The sequence below is a fragment of the Anolis sagrei genome, chromosome 3, assembly GCF_037176765.1.
Source record: "Anolis sagrei isolate rAnoSag1 chromosome 3, rAnoSag1.mat, whole genome shotgun sequence".
Taxonomy (NCBI): domain Eukaryota; kingdom Metazoa; phylum Chordata; class Lepidosauria; order Squamata; family Dactyloidae; genus Anolis; species Anolis sagrei.
This window is the reverse complement of record NC_090023.1, coordinates 163,740,751-163,765,234: the sequence shown is the minus strand read 5'-3', so window position 1 is coordinate 163,765,234 and position 24,484 is coordinate 163,740,751. Positions and strand designations below refer to the sequence as shown.

General features: G+C 39.2%; 2 protein-coding genes across 2 annotated transcripts in view; one reads left to right on the top strand and one right to left on the bottom strand.

The window, feature by feature from the left end:
- The window catches only part of LOC137096540 (protein NYNRIN-like), a 30,005-nt gene extending 25,438 nt beyond the window's left edge, over positions 1-4,567 (top strand). The window contains exon 3 of the mRNA XM_067466201.1: positions 4,531-4,567. Within this exon, the coding sequence (XP_067322302.1) occupies positions 4,531-4,567 (37 nt within the window). The remainder of the gene's footprint in view (positions 1-4,530) is intronic.
- The window catches only part of BICC1 (BicC family RNA binding protein 1), a 158,383-nt gene that overhangs the window by 83,313 nt on the left and 50,586 nt on the right, over positions 1-24,484 (bottom strand). Inside the window, 2 exon segments of the mRNA XM_060768958.2 lie at positions 6,934-7,003; positions 14,952-14,998. Of these exon segments, the coding sequence (XP_060624941.2) occupies positions 6,934-7,003; positions 14,952-14,998 (117 nt within the window).

The following is a 24,484-nucleotide window of genomic DNA, read 5'->3' as shown; positions in this document are numbered from 1 at the left end:
TTGACAGCATTAAATGTTTAGCCTTCAGCTATGTCTGCACCATTCCTAAGCCTGGGAGGATAAATTTGGGCAGACAAACCATTAACAGACTGAGAATCTCATGCAGATTTTCATTGGGAATTTGGCCCAGCTGGCTTGGTGTCAGCTGCATTAAAATCACTACTGATCGAAAGGTCATGCGTTCGAAGCCAGCCCGGGTCAGAGTGAGCTTCCCACCAATTTTGTGTAGCTTGTTGTTGACCTTCGCAACCCGAAAGACAGTTGCATCTGTCAAGTAGGAAATTTAGGTACCACCTATGTGTGGGGAGGCTAATTTAACAAATTTACGAGGCCATAAAAAATCTCCAGTAAAGCATGCGGGGAATGTGGAAAGTACTTCATCAGTGTCACAGATGGACGGTGAAGCGACAGCTCCCCTGGTGGCCATGAAAGTTGGAATGTTAAATAGCCTCTGACTGTCTGTCTATATGTATTGTGTGACTATGGCATTGAATGTTTGCCATGTAGGTGTATATTGTAATCCGCCCTGAGTCCCCTGCGGGGTGAGAAGGGCAGAATATAAATACTGTAAATAAATAAATAAATAATGATCAAGGGTCTGGAGAACAAGCTCTATGAGGAGCAGCTTAAGGAGCTGGGCATGTTTAGCCTGAAGAAGAGAAGCCTGAGAGGAGATATGATAGCCATGTATAAAATATGTGAGAGGAAGCCACAGGGAGGAGGGAGCAAGCTTGTTTTCTGCTTCCCTGGAGACTAGGACACGAAACAATGGCTTCAAACAACAAGAAAGGAGATTCTATCTGAACATGAGGAAGAACTTCCTGACTGTGAGAGCCGTTCAGCAGTGGAACTCTCTGCCCCGAAGTGTGGTGGAGGCTCCTTCTTTGGAAGCTTTTCAACAGAGGCTGGATGGTCTTCTGTCAGGGGTGCTTTGAATGCAATTTTCCTGCTTCTTGGCAGGGGGTTGGACTGGATGGCCCATGAGGTCTCTTCCAACTCTTTGATTCTATGATTCAAATAATAATAATAAATAAATAAATCTAAGTGATGTACACAGAAATGGGGTGTTCTCAGGAGAAGAAAGGGTGATGCTCTTTCAGGGGCAGAAAACTTCTTCTTCTGAAACACCTATCCATGTTGTCCTATATATTTCTCATAACAGTGATTTCTTGGTGTCAAAGAAATTTAAAGATAAGCCCTAAAAGGAAATTTGGGGGCGGGGGGGGGGGGGTTGAGATCAAAGAAAAAAAAAGAGCGAGAGTAAAGATGTGGAAGTTAGTCTTTTAAAGTGATCCAGTCTTCTCAGCATCATAGGCTTCTCAACATCATCAGGCTTGCCAGGGACATTAAAAACAATAAAAAAGGCTTATTTTCTTATGTCAGTAGAAAAAAGAACAAGGAAGTGATAGGGCCTCTTTAAGGAGAAGATGGGGCAATGCTGACAGGGGATAGGGAAAGGGCAGAACTACTTAATGCCTTCTTTGCCTCGGTCTTCTCACAAAAAGAAAGTCATCTTCAACCTCAGCAAGATGGCGTGGATGAGGGATTAGAGGACATCCAACTCCAAATTGGGAAAACAAGTCATCCGGGAATACCTGGCCGCTCTAAACGAGTTCAAGTCCCCAGGGCCAGATCAACTACACCCAGGTCATAGGGAGGAGGGAGCAAGCTTGTTTTCTGCTGCCCTGGAGACTAGAACACAGAACAATGGCTTCAAACTACAAGAAAGTAGTTCCATCCGAACATGAGGAAGAACTTCCTGACTGTGAGAGCTGTTCAGCAGTGGAACTCTCTGCCCCGGAGTGTGGTGGAGGCTCCTTCTTTGGAGGCTTTTAAACAGAGGCTGAATGGCCATCTGTCGGGGGTGCTTTGAATGCGATTTTCCTGCTTCTTGGCAGGGGGTTGGACTGGATGGCCCATGAGGTCTCTTCCAACTCTATGATTCTATGGCAGTTACTATCTGGTTGGATCCGGTTATGTTCAAAATCAAGTTGTAAGCACAGCTTTGTGTGCCATCTGACATTACACTCCTGATTTCTATCTACAAGTGAGAACACAGTTTTAAATGAAATTTATTTTCATAACAATGTGGCTCACTGTTTTTGTTCTGTTCTCACATATTGTTAAAAAACCTGCTGTGAAGACTGAGTTACAACATCATCATGCTTTCACATATTTACAGTCTGGTTTAGTATTATGTGGAAAAAAACAAGACTTCTGAAAGTAAACCCCATTGCTTAAGTCCATCCAGCCGTTTCCTTTAAAAATCTTTACTTAACTGTGCCTGAGCTGCCAAAATCTTTGGAAGGTTTCATTTTACATAACTGAGTTCTGTGAAAGTTGGTCCCCAAGGTGAACTACAGTTTTTGACTCTTAGATACAAAAATGTAGCTGAAGAGCCCACATTCAAAACTACAGATTAGCTACATAAAATCCTTTAAACTAAACCAAGCTGTTACAGTTTGGTCCATTTTGCATTGTCTCAGGCGATCTTTTAACTATTATTGTACCAATATCTCAAACATAAAACAAGAAATTGGTTAAAAAGCCCTTTGTGACAAGGTGGGTAAATGTGTAACTGACAGGCTGTAAAGCAAGGGCTACTTTTGCATCTCCCAGGGCAACCCAAGGCTTAAAAATAAATCATAAAACAATCAAACAAATGTTTTGCTCCACATTGCCACAAAATGACATCGAATAAGGCATTTCCAACATGTTTGAAAACTTCCTGGATCGTCCAAGGGATTAACCACTTCATCACATTCATTAAATACTGTGCTATTGCACGCTGGGCCTGTGCATAAGACTATAGACAGGACATAAATTCTGTGTGCCCAACGGGACGCCGGGGCTGCCTCAGACTAAAGGCCCTTGGATTTCCTTAAAACAGAGTCTTTAGATTGCTTAAAGGTTCAACAATTTTCTTTATTATTCAAAACAAACAGGTACTTTAAGGCTTTCTTAATAGTCTATTGGCTCTCTCTCTCAATCTTGTCCACAGAGAACAGGCACTATCTTCATAACTGTATTTTAGCTATTGGAGAAATCCTTAACTTCTAATCTGGGCAGTCTGTCTTTGCCTGTTTTGGCGTGGAGCCCCTGCACCCGGTACCAACTGCTTCTGGCTTCCGCGAGTGACCCTTACCAAGCAGAGCTTTGTAGACTTCCAGGGGAAAAGGAGTTCAGGTTTCAGTGATGGCTGACTGAAGTGCTGTGGGACCGGATTCCCTCAGCAAAGGAGCTGTAAGGGTGTATATCTCCCGGCCAAGCCATGGGGCCTTTTCTCCCCGGCCAAGCTGTGGGGCCTTTTCTCCCTGGCCAAGCCGTAGAAGACGAAGCTTTCTACAGGAGCTCTTAGTTTTATGTCCTGCAAGAAAGGCTTCTCTGTGTGGACTGGACCCAAAATGACTCCTGTTGTTGTTGTTCATTCGTTCAGTCGTCTCCGACTCTTCGTGACCTCATGGACCAGCCCACGCCAGAGCTCCCTGTCGGCCGTCACCACCCCCAGCTCCCTCAAGGTCAGTCCAGTGACTCCTATTCCCTCCAAAACTCAAAAAGGGAGCAGGACCAGGGAACCTAACAATAATTGACAGGTGGCTTGCTCTATGATTGCAGCCAAAAGAAGCCACCTATCTGCAGAGTCCCTGAAACTTAGGACTACAACAAACATTTAATGCAAAGCAAACAAAATTGGACTACTGAGCCACCAACTTAAAAAATGGCAATCTACTGTGTTCATCACATGACGCAGGCTTAAAGTGTAGCTTGGCATTTTAAAAGGGTTGCAAAGGGTTATCTTTCAAATGTTTTCTAAGCTGGTTGGCAAGTCACTGTTTTTGCAAATTATCCAGAAAGAGATGGGCAAAATGTCATGGGATTGTATTTGTAGTTCCCAGCTTTAAAATGAAATGGTCACGCAATTTGTGAGAAGAGCTGAAATGTCTCTTTGAGAAAAAGCTCCACCATTATCTTTCGCTCACGGAGGAGGGAAGAGCGGCAGTATGTTGTGTTCCTTTCTGTTTCATGTACTTCTGGGGGCTTCCTTCTCTGTGTTGTGTGTTCCTCCCCTTCTTTTCCTCCCTCCTTCTTTCTTCCAACATGGGGAAGAAGAGAGAGAAGAGGGAGGATCACTGAGAAATTAGAACAAAAAGTGCTATAGCATGATGACCCTCATGCAAAAAGAAAGTTTTTGCACTTTAATAAACTTTTCCCATGTGTCTATCATAGAATCAATTGGGAAATATTTATAACCCAGGAAGAAAAATCATAGTCTGGGAGATGAGGCGTTTCTTTTCACAAAGAAAATGGGGGAGGGACAGTGGGTGGGAACAACTCTCTACAATGTGATGGCAAATCAACTGAGAACGCCTGAATAAAACAGATAGCTTTCACTATATCCATATAATAGATACAGCTGTTGTGTGATGGATAGCTATATCCATCACACAACAGTGTGTGATGGATATAGGAAAATCATAGATTTAATTTCTTCCAAACACTTGACATGTTTTTTTTTTTTTGTCGTGTCAGGAGTGACTTGAGAAACTGCAAGTCGCTTCTGGTGTGAGAGAATTGTTCAGACGCATACATACATACTTGCAAATATTCATTTTTATTATTTAGAAGATATATAGATATATAGATATAAATAGATGTGAATGTGCATTTATAAATTATTTGTTATTTATAAAGTACTTTTTATTTTAAAACATGTAAAAAAATTGGGAGTGGGAGAAATGGATTAGTAACATTTCAATAGGAAAATTTTCTTTGAGATATGAGTGTTTTAAATTAAGAGCTCGGTCACAGAACAAATTAAACTATTAAGTCAATGTATCACTGTGTGTGTGTTTGTGTCCGTCCGTCCCCCCCCCCCCCCCCTCTGTATATGGGCCACAGTGGCACAGCTGGTTAACCCACTAAGCTGCAGAACTTGCCCACTGGAAGGATGGGGTGAGCTCCCATTATTCGCCTCAGCTTTTGATAGCCTAATAGTTCAAAAACATGCAAATGTGAGTAGATCAATAGGTACCACTCCGGTGGGAAGGTAATGGTGCTCCATGCAGTCATGCTGGCCACATGACCTTGGAGGCATCTATGGACAACACCGGTTCTTCGGCTTAGAAATGGAGATGAGCACCACCCCCCAGAGTTGGACACGATTAGACTTAATATCAAGGGAAACCTTTACCTATACCTCATAAAATGTACCTGACTTACATACAAATTAAACTTAAGAACTAACTACAGAACCTATATTGTTTTAATAGTAATTATAGTCATGTGAATATATCTAGTATGTCAAAACTTTAAACTTCCCCCTGATAAATTCCATCCATGTCATATAAACATGCATATATGGCTGCTATAAAAAGTGGAATTAGCTCCTGTAACACACTATAGAAATTAAATTATTTACAAAAATGTTTGTTCATTTCCAAAATCAGCTGGTTGCCAATAGTTGCTTACCTGCTTATGAAAACAGAGTGCAAGAGTGCAAGATTGGATTTCTTACTGGGATTCTTTGGATCTGCTCCAAACCACGAACTGGTCCAAAATGCACCAGTTGTTAAAACCCTATACATTTGAGACTCAATTTAAGTTTGTTTTTTAAATCTTAAATTGTTTGGACACTGGTTATAATATAAATATCCTCTTATACACCCTGGTCAACATCTGAAGTTCTCATCAAAGTGCTCTCATACTATCCCATTTTTGGGTGAACATGGGGATTAGAGCTTTTAAATTATGCCACTGATGTTTTGGAATGTATTCCAAATAACTCAGATAGTCCATTATAAAACATGATAAAGTCCCAAATACAAGTCTGAACAGATAGCGATCTTGTTTTACAGTGATGAATTAGATTTTTATCACTTGTTATTATCTCCTCTGAGAGCAGGCATTACAGCAACAATTGGTAGTATTATTCCAATATTGTTTTCAGTGCTTCCTCTGGAGATGCTCAGGGTTCAAATCACTTGAATTTTTTTCAAAAATTATTTTCACTTCAAATGCCTTCTGGTGCTGTGTTGTGTGTGTTTCAACCACATTTTGATTCCACCCTCAGTCAGTATAAGCTCAAAAGTGGCACTTTTGCATCTAAAGATGAACAGGAATTGATTTCTGTTTGCTTTGCTGATGCTTAAAAATGCTTCTCTTGGGCCTCAAAATATAATATTAAAAAACACCACTCAAGTCACAGAATTATCTAGCTAGGTTTAGTAGGCTGATTCTTGTTGTCCGAAAACATTGTCCAAATAGAGCCAAAAACCTGTTAATAATATGATTTCTGTTCAGAAAAAATCAGCAGCAGATTTCATACCATATTCCACTTTAAAGCTTATTATCAAATCCTGGGTTTTGGTGTTTTGCATTATCTAAACAAAATGGATAGTTGAAATTTTTGATAGTAATATTAAGATCATAAGATTTTATCCTGAGACATTAGCGCAGGGGGGGGGGGGGCTGTTCATTATACAGCACTTATAAGGACCTCAATCAGAAAGAAAGCATTGATTTCATGCTGTTTACTGAAATATATATCCAACATAATGTTAAGGAGTGGCTACCACTGCTTTCTTCTATCACTTGTGTATATTCCAGTGATTTAATGGTTCTACCCTATCTAGGATTAACAAACGTATATAGGCCAATGTATTTAAACTAAACTTTGGAAGTTTTTAAAAATCATTACCATTTGGGGAAAGTAGCAACCAGTTTTTATAAACTGATAACACAAGTACATGTTTTGCTTATGCACATGTTCTTGTACAACTAGACTACATACATATCCAAGAATTCTGAATACACATGTTGTAAATCAGCAGAAAACCAAGTCTGCATTATAGGTAAGCAAAATAATTTTGGTATGTTTTTTATTTGATAGTTATTGAGATGTATATATACAGATAAAATAGCACAACATTTTACCTTTCTTTGATTTTGCCCCAATCTTCAGCTTAGATGGCCAAGCAATCTGGGTGTTAGTTTCTTCCATAATCTGTTAAAAGGGAAAAAATGTTCAAAGTAATGCCATTATCTTCTGTCTTTCAGTATTAGTACATAGAAGAATTGTATTTGTTTTTTCTGAAGCTCTGCATTTGATGTCTGAAGATGTGCTTAATAATATATGGTAATTATTACATATATTAGATTAATTTATGTTTACTTATACTTTTTACTGAAACAATACAAACTCAGGGAGAAATTGCATTTTAACTAATTTCTTCTTCAATATTAAATTCCCACCACAGTTCCCCTAGATTTTCAAAGGTCTTTTCTCCCCATTTTCCCCTCAGATTTTTCTTATAGAAATGTATTCAGAATTACAAGTTCCCCTTTCAAATGTTTTTGATACATGTATTCCTTGTCAATTTTCCAAAGAACTCTGAATGTTCTATATAATGATCCCAAGATGTTGTCTATCAGCCAGAGAACAGTTCCATATCTGATCCAAACAGACCTGCATTGTTTGCCTTCAAAATAGTGAATTGTTTTTGTTGTGTGCCTTCAAGACATTTCTGACTTATGACGAACTAAAAGTGAACCTGCCACGGGGGATTTTTGCAATATTTGTTCCAATGGGGTTTGTCATGCCTTTCTCAGAAGCTAAGAGTCAATTTCCCCAGAGTCACCCAGTGGGTTTCCATAGCTGAGAGGGGATTCAAATCCTCGTCACCAGACTCATGGTCCAGCACATGAACCACTGTATTATACTGGCACTCTTTACACCGCACTGTATTATTGAATTACCACTTAGTGTTCCTCTTGAGGACCATTCTGTACAACAAGAAAGGCTTGTAAGAAAGGCTAATGTAATTGAAAGTAGGTTCAAGGCACATAATTTGAGAATACCACTAACACAGTTGTGGACCTTAGATTTGCTCAAGGATATTGTGTAAAATTTGGAAACGTTAACATGAAAAGACAGAGAATCAGAATTCGGACTTCATGGAGAATCCACATTGATGATTAATTTAAGATTAGCTATGCCTTATCTCCTAGCATTGAACAAGAGACTAAAGCTCAATCTGTTCTTTTTAAAAATATAATCAATTAATGTAATGAACTGTGCATTATCTTGATTTGGCAGCACACATATTCATTAAGGCATTATTATCTTTGCTTAGCCTTAGTTGAGTCCAAATATATCTCAACTGAGTTCTATACTGAAAGCTACACAGATTACACTGCTTAAAACATAACACAATCCAACTTGATTTTGCACTCACATAAACACTGTAAACTGCACCAACAGAAAAGAGTATAGTTACTTTAAAAGAGCAATTTAATATATGATTTTAAGGCAAACCCTCTGTAGCTAGGTGTAAGCATAAATGTTCTTCATTCTGCATATAATACACCTTTTATTGAAGATGTCATGCACACACTTGGAACATGTTCCAGGATCATAAGTGCTTATTTATTCCAGAAATAAAACAGCTAAAAGAGCAATTAGTATGGTGCAAGAAAAATGCAGGATTGCTCCAAGAAGTTAACTTAATACAGACTCCTCTGAACTCAAAGCATCCATCCACAGAATGGGTTTCTTGCTGTTTTTCTGCATGATTCACTGCTCTAAATGATCCCTTTTGCTGTAAAGGGCAATTCTGCTGCATTTCTGACATGTGGTGCAATTAATTCAATGGTTCTCAATACAGAAATTCAGCACATATGTACTCAGCTTATTGTGCATGAGTTTCCACATTTTTCTGGTCAGGAGGCATCTTCACCAGCTTAGCAACAATACATTTTAACGGTGGCAGCTGGTTTTTATGCTCATACTCATAGTTTCTAAGAGAGAAGGCATCCTATTTTGAATCAAAACAAAGGGTATCTTAGTTGTCTGAATATAGGGGAAAGCTGCCATAAATAATCCAGTTTCAAGGACTGTAATGTAGATCTAAAAACATATGTCTGTAGTTAAGATTAAAGAAACTTCAGGTGCATCCTTTGCTAGTCCCTGTGGAGGAAACTTTGAAAAATAAACATACACTCCTAAAACCCCCTATGTTGGTACGCATTTCTATTGCCTATATCAATAGAATTCCTTAAAGCCACTATTTCCAGAGAATGGTGCCATGTGGAAAAAGTGAGAAATGTCAGCCAGGGCTCAGTACACTTTACTTTGTATGGATTTCAGCAGTCATGGGATAATAAATTGCAGCTGGAAGACTATTTCCAAGTAAGTGAAATTCTACCAAGACATGTATCTATTGCTGAGAATTCCCAAACCCAGATGTGGAATAAGAAATCGAGTGGTATTAAGTTAGAATGCTAAATCACTCAGGTTTCTGTGGTATTTTAAACCACAGGCTGGAGAAGGAAGCAAGCATATATTTCAGCTTTCAACATTTTGAACAGTTTGAAGAGTCAGACGAATAACTTTTTTATATTTATGTACAAGGAGCATAACTGCCACCATTTCTATCAATGCTGCCTTCCATGCATATTGCAAAAAGGTTTGTTTCCAATGTGATTGCATACAGCATGTGACAATTCCCATGATGATGGACATCATTGGCATGATATGGTGGACAGGTTATTAAGACAATCTATATTGACATGAATACAAACAGGTGGGAACAATCATACTGCTCAGTGCATATGTCAAACAGAGGTGGAAATCATACAGCCTTCCAAGTATTTGTGACTTGTAGCATCCTTCACTACTGACTATATTGCAAGGGATGCAGAGAACTTTAATTCAACAACTAGAGCACAGATTTTTTTAAAAAACCCACTTCAGAGTTTTTATTTTATCCTGCCCTTGGGTTTCTTGCCATCCATCTTAGTTCTTTTATTACAGGATCCTTATTTGGATGCCAATCAAGGCCTTAAGTTAGCCGAAGCCCATTGGTTTGGAAAGTGTGTTCATGTGGATTAATTGGTAGCAGATTGGAGAGTAATGCTCTTCTCCCTTAAAATTGTAATTAAAACTAACTTCCTCAATTCCCTATCTATTTCTCTCTCTCCTTACTTTCCTCATTCTCTATCTACTTTGCTCTCTTTCCAATTTCCTCCATTATTTATCGCTTCCTCTCCCCAACATCTCTTACTTCCTATGGTTCTCTGTTTTTCCAACAACCCTCATCCAATCTTTCTCTGACCATCCCTCATTTCCTTTCTCAATTTCTTGATTTTCTACCAATTTTACAAATATTGGTTTCTCCCTGCAATTATTAGCAGAAAAGGGAAATGACCTACACCAAAATAACTATATCGGTCCTTAGAGATCTCCATGTAGATTACCCTCTTTTGGTGAGGGAGGGTGGTTCTCTACTCCTTCCCAGGGTGGAAAAAGGCTTATTTACACTGATCTGTAAGCACATGCAGTCCATTAACAATATCACATGTGCCCCCATATAGCCAAAATAATTCTGCCCTTCTATAGACGTACACCGAAATCTTATTCCTAAGAATGTTACAAATGTGTTTTGGAGGCCAATGCACAATATAATTTATAAACAGGAGTTATAAAGAGGACTTAACTAGCAGTGTTGAACTCCAATCTTCATATGCAGGAAATCACCTAATTCACAGCCCTAGTAGACTGGTTTTGCCAGAGTACATTACATGAATAACATTAGCATTTAACTTAACTCCAAAAGGGATAATTAGTGGCTCTTGTGAAGCACCATGTCTGGCTTGGCATTCAACAAGGCAGATTTTCATCCACTACAATCATTTCAACACACTATATTTCTGCAGCTTACATTCTATAAACTCAAACAAAAGTAAAAGATTTTCACTAAACTATATTTTAGATGCTAGATTTAATCAACATTCTGACATATGAAGAAGGCTAGAAAACCCTATGCAATTTGTTTCTAAAAAGCTTTGTAAACTGAAGCAATAAAAAGTCTGGCTCTGTTGTATACATAGAACATAGATTCTGACGAAATTGAGTCATCAGGTTTTTGTGAGCCCAGCGGAGTGTAAAATAAGAAACTGACTTACTGAGAAGTTATTCTTGCCTACTCAAGACATCTTCTCCATTTCTCTGGAAGGAGTACCTTGTGAATAGGCTCCAAATCATGCAATATGATGCATACATAAACCTGAGATTTACTTCAGTTATGTTATCATTATGGAAACACAACATGCCAGAGATCTGTAAAATTGTCTCTAAATTAAGCTTCCTCAATCTGATGTCCACCAGACATCATGAACTATAATTGCCACATCCCTGACTATTAGTCATGGTGGCTACAGGTGATAAAAGCTGCAGTCCTCAGGATCTATTATGTGATCTATTAGATCCCACTACCAGTAACACACTATTTCCTTGAAGTTATAATGTGCTTCGATCACCTGGAGTTCCTGAAGTCCTCTGAAAATCTGGACCTTGTTTCCTCCTACTTGGTACTTTGACCAAGAAATCAAACAGGAAATCAACAGGAAAGCAGACAAGAGATCTGGCAAGTTAACCACATTATCTGACAATCATCTAAGCCAGTGGTTCTCAACCTGGGGTCCCCAGATGTTTTTGGCCTTCAACTCCCAGAAATCCTAACAGCTGGTAAACTGGCTGGGATTTCTGGGAGTTGTAGGCCAAAACACCTGGGGACCCACAGGTTGAGAACCACTGATCTAAGCTATATGTCTTCTAATGTCAAGCAGCATACAACTCTGAAGATCCTGGCAATTTTGATACACTGAGCCTGGATGCTAATGACCCATGGTCAGAACATCTTGTGCAGAGTACAATCCCGGTTTGCCATATATGGCAATATTTGGGTTGTCTGTGTCGAAGATATACTTTCTTTGGTAAAATAAGCATCCAATGAAATGCCTAGAAGCAATCCTAGCTCTTAAACAGGTACATGCTTATCCACATACATAGGTATGACATATGAGGATGGATCTAGAGAAAGAAAGAAAGGGTAAAGATGGATAAAACCGTGTGTGTGTGTGTGTATATAAGGTGTCCGGGGGGGGGGGGGGGGACATTCAGCAGACAGTGAACATTCAAAAGAGTGGCTTTTAGATGCTCAAAACTTGCTGTTCATTTTGACTCTAGTGTCCATTACCCTTCAACTGCTCTCACATCTCTTGTCGGCTCACAAAAAGACACAAAAATGCATAAAACTGAATATAGTGAACCTATTTATTTGTTTATTGCTTAGCAGTCAGAGCATCCCCCAACTCCTCCTGAATGTGTGGCTTCTGTGAAAACGTTTCCAGTCTGGAAAATCTGTTAAGCTATGGTCATTGTTGCCTAAAGCTACAATTTATTTTTTTCCTTCTACTACTTCCCTGTTCTGCTTTTTTTTCTTCCTACAAAGTTGGCTTTCTTCATACTGCATTGTAAATAGGTTGAAAGAAGATTTTTAAAAAGTGGACAAATAAAACAATAATGAAGTCATGAACAGCTATCCAAAGTAAAGTTCTAAATGTTTTAAGGGTTTTCTCATCCAATTGTATCAAGGACACTTTCAAAATGTCATTAAAAAGCAAGGATTGCATTTTCCCATAACCCACATAAAATGACAAATATTTAAATTTTACTAGATTAACAAAAAAAACCCACCCATCTTTAAATCTTTTTTTTCAAGTTGCGGCTTCTTAAAACATATTATGTATTGTGAGAAAAAAAGGAATTAAAAACCATCTGTAGCAATCATATGGTTTAAATCAACCATATAGACTGCTTGGGAACTGAAATGTGGTGCCACAATGGAGAAGGTTGGTTCATACTTGCACTATACTGGCTGACACTGGTGTCCTCCCTCAACTTAAATTCCACTGCATTCAGTGGGAACTAAGTCAAGACTAACTCATCCCTAATTCACATATTTCAGTGGCATTTACATTCAATTACTTCAATCTGTAGCCAACCCAGCATTGGATAGAGTAATCCAAACATTGACCTAAGGCATTTCACACTGCTGTCAAGTATATCTAGAATATATGAAAAATTAAAAGTTATTTCATTTCCAAAATTTATTTCATTTCCAAAATTTGATACGGATCCATTACAGGTTGTATATCATTATAACAGTCTCATGCAATGTCATTAAAAATCTAGAGTTACCAACTGAATGAAATGGTAAACCTACTTGTACATTATATTGGCTTAAGTATGCGTGAAGTAAATAAGCAGTATTTTAAGCAACCATAATGATAATTTAATATGTCAGAGTGAGAAAGGAGAATGGTGTTGGTGGTGTCAAAGGTTTTAAAAAGCTAGCAACTTTAAAATAGATTTAGAAAGGGGGGGAGGGAACCTCTCATGGATATAGCATTTAAAGCCTCTCCATCACATTAGGCTTTTTCCATATTTTTTTTTTTAGAATTACCCCCCAAAACTTCATTTCTGAAATTCAGACATTCCCAGAAGAAGACCAGTCTTGGAAGCATGAGGGACAATGTAGTGAATGATGCCTAGCTCTAACGTAATGTTTAGGAAATTACAGGAACATTAGACAATTTTGGGGGGGGGGGGGGGGGAGTGAGAAGATGGGAGAAAAATCCATAAAATTTACTAATAACTGTCAGGGGCAATTTGTAGGGTATGTGCATGCTAACCTCAAATAATCTATGTCTAGAATTGTGAAAGCAGAGTAAATGTTTCCAGGAGGAAATACTGTTCTCTTCAACAGGTAGGCTTATGATCTTTGTATAATGCCAGGGGTACTAATAATAAACTTAAATAAACTTTATTTCTACCCCACCACCATCTCCCTGATGGAGACTCGTAGCAGCTTACATGGGGCCAAGCCTGGACAACATAATACAGCAATAAAATCAAAGCATATACAACAACAACAACAACAACAACAACAACAACAACAACATCATTATCAAAACGACATTAAAGGAGAAAAAAACCAATCATAAAATAAACATTCCAATAAATACAATCATGGTAGGGTTGACAATGGGCAGGCCACATATTCAGGGTAAAAACAGTTAGCAAACTATAATGAGATAAAATAGGAGCAGGACGTTTATATGGAACTCATAAAACACACAGAGTTGTGAGGCTAAACATCCTATTTGGAGGGCACGAACTCCATTAGCAGAGAACGTTAAGGGGTGCAAAATATCATGCTGTGCACCTACTCACCAAATGCACAGCGGAAAAGCCAGGTTTTGAGGTTCTTGTTAAACGTTTCTAGTGAAGGGGCTTTCCTGATCTCCCCAGGTAAGGAATTCCAAAGTCGGGGGGCCACAGAAGAGAAGGCTCTCCCCCTTGTGCCCACAAGACGAGCTTGTGAGATTGGTAAAGGCGAAAGGAGGACCTCCCCCGAGGAATGAAGGGCCTGGGTTGGTATGTGGAGAGAGATACAGTCATGAAGGTAGATGGGTCCCAAACTGTTTAGGGCTTTGTAGGTGATAACCTGTACCTTGAATTGGGACTGGAAAATAAACAGCAGCCAGTGGAGCTCCTTAAACAGGGGGGTTGACTGCTCCCAGTAGGTTGCCCCAGTTATTAATCTGGCTGCTGTGTGTGACTTCATAAGTGACTTCATACAATCTGCCAATCAAAAGGACTGGAGAGAATAAGCTTTATTATTTCCCGTGCCTGAAGATGTCCCTGAGACCTCTGGACAAGTGGAGCCCAAAGTAGCTGAATATGTTAGATCCCACCCACAGGTCACTGACTGACTGTATCATTGCTATTACTGTTGATTGCCTTCAAGTCTTCTTTGATGTACAACAACTTTGACAAGATTTTTGAGAGGGAATGTGCCACTGCCTTTCTCTGAGGCTCAGAGAAGCATGACTTACCCATGATCACCAGTTGGTTTTCATAGCAAAGCAGGGATTTGCCATAAAAACTGTAATCCCAGAGTTCTAATCCAACACTCATACCAATACAAAGTAGTACCCAGTTTTACATGGTTCATATACTAGACACACATTCATAAACCAGGCAATGCCTTTCTCAAATTATCCCATATTTAACTGATGCAGACAACAGTGAGTGCATTATTTCTTACCTTCTGGAAAAAGTCTTCTCCACTTTTGCCTTTTCCTTCAGCAGCAGCTGAAAATAAAAGAGTACACAATGAAATAGATGTCAACAATGCTTTTCTTGATTATGATTTATTAACACTTAAAGGAAACACTTGACTTTTGTGCTATGCTAGAATTAGTGTTCTGACACTGCACTTCCTGAGGCAAAAGGTAAGATGGTACCCCTCTCCACTGTATGGTACAAGCAGTATTCATAATTAATAATGGGAAAGTACAGTAGACCCCCCCCCCTTTATCCAAGGAAACTGGATTTGTGGTTTTTAGTAACAGTGAGTGGTTACATCCCATATTAGTAAATTGTGACAGTATGAACATGGACATGTGTGCTACCATTTAATATTTGTATGGTCATCCATAATTTTTTTTGTATCTGTGGCAGGTCTGGGAACTGAATCCCTACTGATACAGTGGACTCATTGTAGTATTTGCCATATCAAACATAGCAGGCTCACACAGTATATGCCACCTGTGGTGACTGTCTCACTCTACCTAAATGCATGGCTATATAGGGGGCCAATTTACACTGGCAGCACTCAAACTGTTTGAAGCTAAGTCATTAGCCCAATTCTTGTATAGCGCTCAGCTGGACCCCTTCCCCAGTTTTGCCCCATTGGAGAGCTGGTTCAGTCAAAGTTTCTGAGATCAGCCTTGGAGGTACTGAAATGTGTCTCTAATGCCACCCTGTGACTAGAGACGGGCTTTATGAGGGTGGAGGCCAGAGTGTGGGTGGCCAAACTCAACCTTTGGCTCAGACTATCCCGTGCACCCCTTGGTCTTGTCCCGCTAACCATGGAGGATAACTTCCAATCCACATGGAAGCAGGTGGTAGCATCCAAAATCTCATTGGGATTTTCTCCAGGTCTACTATTTGCTATGGATTACAATCAAGCCAAAGTACTTATTAAGCAACGTATCACAGACACAGAGTGCCAACTAGATCTGACCTCCGTTCCAACCTTCCTTATCAATGAAGACAGCAGATATCTTGCCTCCCCTATGGCATATTTAACAAACTTAGAGGTTCCTCTTCATCAAAGGGCTTTCACCCTGGCTCGATGCCACACTCTCCCATCAGCTGTACTCCAAGGCCGCTACTGGAAGATCCCTTTCCCAAAGAGACTCTGCCCCTGTAACTCGGGTCATGTAGAAACAATAGAACATGTGCTCTTTCAGTGCCCATTCTACAGGGATATCCTTGCCAGGCTTATCTTACCTCTGATATACAAGCACCCAGGCCATTCAGGACAATTTTATACCTCCCTGCTATTTGTAGATACTAATTTAGCTACAACCTACAATGTTGCAAAGTTCTGTGCAGCAGCATACAAAATCCGTCAGGGGATGACTAGTCCCAAAAGTTAACTGTATGTCTAGTAATCATCTTCCCTGAATCTATAATTTGCTGATGGATCTGTGCATTGTATGTTTTTACCGTTTCCCTTTCTGTTCCCTCACCCATATTGTGCTTCAGTAGTTATATTTATATTTTTAATGTACTAAATGTACCAAGTTTGTATGAAAATGTGACTTCTATTTCTTGTGCCGGTCTATGACCGAAATAAATGATTTGCATGGCTATATATAGCTATTTAGAGTTGGACAGGTAGTCCACACTTTTTGTTGTTCGGGTTTTGGTTTTTTTTTTTGGTCAATACTTCAAAAATAGGGCTTTGAGTCAAAGAGATACTTTAGGCATGGCCAGTTGCATTTTACTTTTATTATTTTGAACTAACAACCAACCACCATATTCCTGCAATATGACAACATGACTTTGACATCTGTTCAGTTTCAAATATGCTTTAGTATGTTGGGGTACGGTCTATTAAATAAATCCTGTCCAATGAAACTATCTTGAGCATTAAGAATCAGTTGTGTGGTTTTCTGGACCCCCAGCCTGAGATTAGATCTAATCTAATGCTTTGCTTTGGCTTTCACAACTAAAGTATGTTAGTCTTTGAACTTCCTTCAATGAATAAACCAAGTGTGTCTGCATATTTGTAAGTATTCAGTTTCTTATCACTCACACAACTTACTGCCAATGTTCAACCACGAACATTTTATTTCTTAACTTCTCCCTTTGATATCTGAATTTCAAACTCAATATAATTTGACTTGTTCATTTTGAGAACCTTGGTTGTGATTATTGAATATCGATTACATTAATAATAAGCAAGCACTATCAAACTTTTCATGTAAGAAAATTTACTCCAGTGAATACTACATTAACACTGAAACTCTAATATATATATTAAGAAAACAGGTCATTTTTTTTAAAAAAAAAATCATGTTATGTTCTACTGCCAGCTCCAAGTATTTAAGATTTATCACAGGGAAGCAAGCAGGAAAACATGACTAAATATCCGAATTTTCTAAACACCAATATGGAGATTGTGAACACTGGAGTACCTGGGAATTTTCTGACCTCTTCAAAAGTTCTACAACACTTACAAATAATGTAACTAAAAAATCTCTGGATATGTTGGACTGCATTTCCTAGCACCATAATTATTTGAGTGATGACAATTATATTCCATTTCCTATGGAAGGTACTAGGTTGGGTAGAATAAATTTACTGAAAAATCCTTGAATATTATACTTTACTCAAGATCATTGTTCCCACTCTTTCCATGTAAACTGACACTTTTTTCTCTTTCTTTCTCTCTATCCACTCCATTCTGAGGAGCACTATATTCTAAATAAAAACAATTACAAAAAAATATTTGGGGGGGGGGGGCGGTGTTTAATGCCTAAAGATAGTTTGTGTAGCAAATAGAAAATCCTCTGAACTTCTAATGTGAAGTTCATGCACTGTATATACTAATAATGATGGAAATTTCCTTTTTCTTAGTAATCCCAAGTTTTCAAGGGAATCATAAACCCAGTCAGCACAGATTGAATCCCTATCTGGTTTTCAAACTACTGAAAACAGTTTCATTCTGTCTTGATTAAACATCATTTTAAAAATACTAATTACACAAAACTTCTTTCTTCTCTCCCTATCACTTTCAACATTATATACTGATTCATAAGTAGAAGAGCCTTTTTAGATTATATGGAGTTAAAGGTCATAATCATACTGGTGATACTGAAACCAAAAACTGTCAACATCTTCCAGTTGTTTTATTTGTATTTCAAATAAAACAACTGGAATGGATCCACAAAGAGACAATGCCTCTACATCCTACTGAAAAACAGACTTGGATTAAAAGTACTAGAGGGAATAGGCACTCTTCAGCGTCATGAGGGAGAAGTTTTGTTTGAGACCTCACTATCCTCTCCTTTAGACATGACAAAAATAGACTTGGGTGGAAATAATTATTTCTCTACTACCATATACAGGGAGTTATATCCCACCTTTTCCCAAAAAGTGGAACTCAGGGTGGTTTACAGAATAAAAAGAGATACAAATAAATGTCCATATGGGTTTTTTTTAAAATACAAAAAGATTAAACTGTCTATAAAATTTAAAATGCATAATTTCAAAACATGGATTAAAATATAGATAAAATCTTAAAAGAGAAAGCAAGAAAGTATAACGATGAGTTCCCAAACACCTACACCTCAGACAGCAGTTTTGGAGTGTCATGAAGGGCAGCAAGTTGTTTTTGCTTTGTTATCATATTTGTGTCACAGAATGAGAATGTACATGTGCGATTTTCTGCTTTCTTCCTTAACTTGTTAATCCCCCCCAGAAAGCAAAATTATTTGGGCAAACTGACAAGTGGAATATAGCATCATGGGGTCATCTCAGGAATGGTTGGTGCTAGGTATCAGTCTGCTTTTCCCTCAGATAGCCCAGGGAAGGGGATAGTATCCCCTGCCCGAAATGGTCACCAAATTGGAGGGAGGCTGTCCTTCACATTTCTAATGACACTATTTAGCCTGCTAGAGATATTGTAGGGGGAGAGGGAGATAGAATCTAAGGTAAAGTAGGTGGGGGCAAGTTTATTTATTGATTTATTTATGACATTTATATGCCACCCTTCTCACCCGAAAGGGGACTCAGAGCGGCTTACAAGGTATATATTAAATACAGTATATTATATTATTAGCATAGTACAATATCAGCATGAAACATTGCTATATTGCACCATACCACTATATCATAATATTATTAGTAATATTACATGTAATATAAATATATAATAATATATTATTATTATAGTGCATTACATTATTATATTAATTAAAGATGTATTAAAACAAGGCAATTTTGTGCAAACCTTGAAATGTTGTCTCTTTCAAGGGCCATTCATCTTTGAATGTATGCCTTCTTCTCCTAATGAAAGTTATCTACAAAATTATTAATCACTTCTGACATAGAGTGCATAGGGTATCCAAAGAGTGTAGTAGTAACATACTGTGTTATACGTTCCTTCCTGTACTATCAATGTCTGTAGTCCTAAAATAAATAAACTATTATCTATATATATAAATTTGTTAGGGGCATCCAACGAGGAAACAAAACTCAAAAAACCCCCAACGAAACTTAACCAAAATTCCCATGCCCATAACACAACCCACAAGGTACAAACATATCTACTCAAAATGAAAAACAACACAACAACACACTCACAAAACGGCAAAACAACAAAACTCAAAAAAACCCCAACGAAACTTAACCAAAATCCCCGTGCCCATAACACAACCCACAAGGTACAAACATATCTACTCAAAATGAAAAACAACACAACAACACACTCACAAAATGGCAAAACAACAAAACTCAAAAATCCCCCAACGAAACTTAACCAAAATCCCCGTGCCCATAACACAACCCACAAGGTACAAACATACCTACTCAAAATGAAAAACAACACAACAACACACTCACAAAACGGCAAAACAACAAAACTCAAAAATCCCCCAACGAAACTTAACCAAAATCCCCGTGCCCATAACACAACCCACAAGGTACAAACATATCTACTCAAAATGAAAAACAACACAACAACACACTCACAAAACAGCAAAACAACTGAGCATGCGCATTGGCGCCCAGCCGCAAGTTCCATGGTGCGCGCACATGGCCTTCCGGCCAACGTTCCCTCTGCGGAAACCATGCCCACTCCAAGCCCCGCCGTGCCGCTTCCCGCACACACACACCCCCTGCCGCACACACACACGCAACCCCACACTCCATCACTCCCCCCGCCGCCACACACACACGCAACCCCACGCTCCATCACTCCCCCCACCGCCGCACACACACACAACCCCACTCCCCCCGCCGGTGCACACACACACGCAACCCCACGCTCCATCACTCCCCCCCGCCGGTGCACACACACACGCAACCCCACGCTCCATCACTCCCCCCGCCGCCGCACACACACACGCAACCCCACGCTCCATCACTCCCCTGCCCCAATCTTACCTCCTTTTACTTCAGGCCACCTCCAAACCCCACCCCGCCCCTTCCCGCCCTGTCAAAATCTAGGAAAGACAGGAAGGAAGGAAAGAAGGAAGAAAGAGAAAGGGAGGTAAAGAAAAAGGGGGAAGGAAGGAAAGTTAGAGGAAGAAGAAAAGGAAAGAAAAGGAAAGATGGAAGGAAAGAAAAGAGAGACAGCAGAAGAGAAAGAAAAAGGGAAGGAAGGAAAGAGATAGAGAAAGAAGAGGAGAAGGAAAGATGGGAAGGAAGGAAGGAAGGAAGGAAGGAGGGAGGGAGGGAGGGAGGGAGGGAAAGAAGGAGAGAAAGAGGGAAGATTGGCCACAGCAACACGTGGCGGGTAAAGGTTGTTATTTCTATTATTATTATTATGCTATGATTCTTCCTCTGAGACCCTTTTAGGGGGAATGGGAGAGGTGTCATGTCCCAGAGGCAATGCATTGCATTATTGTTATTGTTATGATGGTGGTGAAATAAAAGGAAATAAAAAGTGAAAGAAGGAAGCAAACAGGGAGGGAAGAAAGGCAAAGGAAGGAAGGGGGAGGGAATGAAGGAAAGAGAGAAGGATGAAACCAAGTAGTGAAAGAAAGAAAGAGGTAGAAAAGGAAGAAAGGAGAGAAAGGGGGAGGAAAAGGGGGAAGGAATAGGTAGGGATCTCTCTTTCATAATAGTCCAGATATCTACCTCAACTTTCAGAAGTTTTACTATAGGCCACAGCAACGCGTGGCAGGGCACAGCTAGTAATATTATAAATATTATATGTATATACAATACTAGCCGTCCCCTGCCACGTGTTGCTGTGGCCCACATGGGGGTTCTGTGTGGGGGGTTTGGCCCAATCCTATCGTTGGTGTGATTCAGAATGTTCTTTGATTTGTAGGTGAACTATAAATCCCAGCAACTACAACTCCCGAATGTCAAGATTCTATTTTCCCCAAACTCCACCAGTGTTCACATTTGGGCATATTGAGTATTTGTGTAGAGTCTGGTCCAGATCCATCATTGTTTGAGTACACAGTGATCTCTGGATGTAGGTGAACTACAACTCAAAAACCAAAGGACACTTCCCACCAAACCCTTCTAGTATTTTCTCTTGGTCATGGGAGAACTGTGTGCCAAGTTTGGTTCAATTCCATCATTGGTGGGGTTCAGAATGCCCTTTGATTGTAGGTGAACTATAAATCCCAGCAACTACAACTCCCAAATGACAAAATCATTTTTTTGAGTGAAGGACATACATTGGGTTGTTAGGTGTCTTGTGTCTAAATTTGGTGTCAATTCGTCCAGTGGTTTTTGAGTTCTGTTAATATCACAAACGAATATTACATTTTTATTTATATAGATATACATACAAGTTTCAGGTGGTGGGAAAGCAATGGCAGACCAGTTTTGCCATTGCTTGTCAGAGGAGTTGTTGTGCAGCCATCATGGTTTCGGGCTGCTGGTATAGATGCCATGCATCTCCCGAGCAGGTTGAGGGGTTAACATTGTAGTTATCCCCCTCCCCACCCTCCAATGCTGATCTGGAGTAGCCCAATCAGGACCTGCATTGGGATATCTGCCCTGTTGGTTTCTCTGACATTTATTCTATAACCGAGAAGCCTTTACTACTCCATTGTACTGTTTTAAAATCTGAATACTGCTGAATGGGCTGATTTGTGTAACAAAATATACCACAAGATTCCTGCATGGGGAACAGAATGTTTCACACAAATTCAAATGTGGAAGAACCCTAGCCTAAGCTAATGACAGCAAGCCTCTTTTCTCCCATTACTAAAATACACACCTTCTGAAGTTTAACAGACGGTGCATTTTTCTGTTACACTATTTGTACAGACTATCGGACCATTTTTAAGAAAGCAGTCTATTCTATATAAACTACAGGTGTGTTGAAAAGTGTATCTATTTCTCTTCAAAAATATATTTCAAGCAATTTATATTTTCAGCCTTACTCTTGTGGTTTCCACAGTTATCATGCAATATTGCATTTCATACACCTCTCATTTTCAGCCAATATGGAACTACGAAAGTTATATCCAAAACTAACAACACAAAGTTGAAACAGGTGTTAGCTATTATGGTACCCAAGAACTTGAAGGTTTTGTCTACTTAGCCACGAGAAAGTACTATTTAAAATTCTTGAGATCAAATTTAAACAAATGATCTTGAAATTCTACTTACATGTTATTTTAATTCCAGAATACTGCAGCAGCCTTTGGTACATTTCAAGAGCATAAAAATGTATTAAGACAAAGCAATTTTTGTGCAAACCCTGAAATGTTGTCTCTTTCAAGGACCGTTCACCTTTGAATGTATGCCATCTTCTCCTAATCAAAGTTATCTATGAAATTATTCATCACTTCTGACACAGAGTGCATAGGGTATTCAAAGAGTGTAGTAGTACCATACTGTGTTATAGGTCCCTTCTTGTACTATCAATGTCTGTAGTCCTAAAATAAATAAACTATTTGTTTAAATTCAAGTGTTAGTTCAAGCCTAAAGAGAGCCACTTAATCCATGGAACATATGTAAATGTTGACTTATCAAGTTCTTAAGGAGCCAATGGATCTACTCTAATCAGGACTAATGATTGGATTTGGGACTTTCATGTCTGAATAATCTAATTCTTTATAGTTTCTTAATCTAATTCAGTCCCTACAAAAGTATTTGGCTTTCCATGGTTGAAAAGTACGTGTCCAATCACAATTCTCCATTTTGCAGATGGGGAATACATACAAGCTCAAATTATACCACACTCATGGAAGTTTCAGCTAAACATTATGCAACTTTGCTATGAGGACTTGTGCCAGCAATGGGATGTACACAAATTTCTGACTATTTTGCTACATGTTCAAAACCTAACAAAACTGTATTTAGTACATTAGGAAGCTACTTTTCTAAGTCCATTCAGATTATCAGCATCCTCCTACTTTTAACATCAAGGAAATGAAGTCACTCTTGAGTCAATAAGATCAAAGCACAAGAGAAAACTAGACTGGTGAGCACACTTGTATTTTCTCAGCTGTTTCTGGATTGATTCATGGGGAAATGGAATTGTCAATTCTTGTTAAACATCCAACAAAAATTCCCAGTGTGTGGAAACAATCTCAGATTGGAGGAGACTCAACACAACAAACTGAGAAAAATAAATGCATGTAGGTAGGAGAGAAAATGGTTGCAGAATAATACTTAAACAAAACCCTATTAAGGGTTCACAATAAATATAGGAGGGAGGAAAGATCTGTCTTTCCCTAATCAGCTTTTAAAAAGGGCTGAAAATCTAGGCTTATACTCAAATATATACAGTAATCCATTGATACAAATATACATATAGAATGCCTTGGCCATGAATAGGGCTCACTATTAATTACTTCTAATCAAGGTGAAAGGAGAAAGTGCAAAAGCTGGGTTGTAGTTAAACATCAAAAAACCCAAGATTATGGCAACAGGACTGATTGGTAACTGGCAAATAGAGGGAGAAAACGTGGAGGCAGTGACAGACTTTGTATTTCTAGGTGCAACGATTACTGCAGATACAGACTGTAGCCTGGAAATCAGAAGACGTTTACTTCTTGGGAGGAGGGCAATGACCAATCTCGATAAAATAGTGAAGAACTGCATAGTTAAAGCAAGGGTATTTCCCGTAGTCACCTACGGATGTGAGAGCTGGACCATAGGGAAGGCTGAGCAAATTAAGATAGATGCTTTTGAACTGTGGTGTTGGAGGAAAGTCCTGAGAGTGCCTTGGACAGCGAGAAGATCCAACCAGTCCACACTTCAGGAAATAAAGCCTGACTGCTCATTGGAGGGAAGGATATTAGAGACAAAGTTGAAGTGCTTTGGCCACATAATGAGAAGACAGGAAAGCTTGGAGAAGAGAATGATGCTGGGGAAAATAGAAGGAAAAAGGAAGAGAGGCCAACCAAGGGCAAGATGGATGGATGGTATCCTTGAAGTGACTGGCTTGACCTTGAAGGATCTGGGGCCGGTGATGGCCGACAGGGAGCTCTGGCGTGGGCTGGTCCACGAGGTCACGAAGAGTTGGAAGCGACTGAACGAATAAACAACATTAATTACTACTGGTAATTACAGCTTCTTTCTCCAACC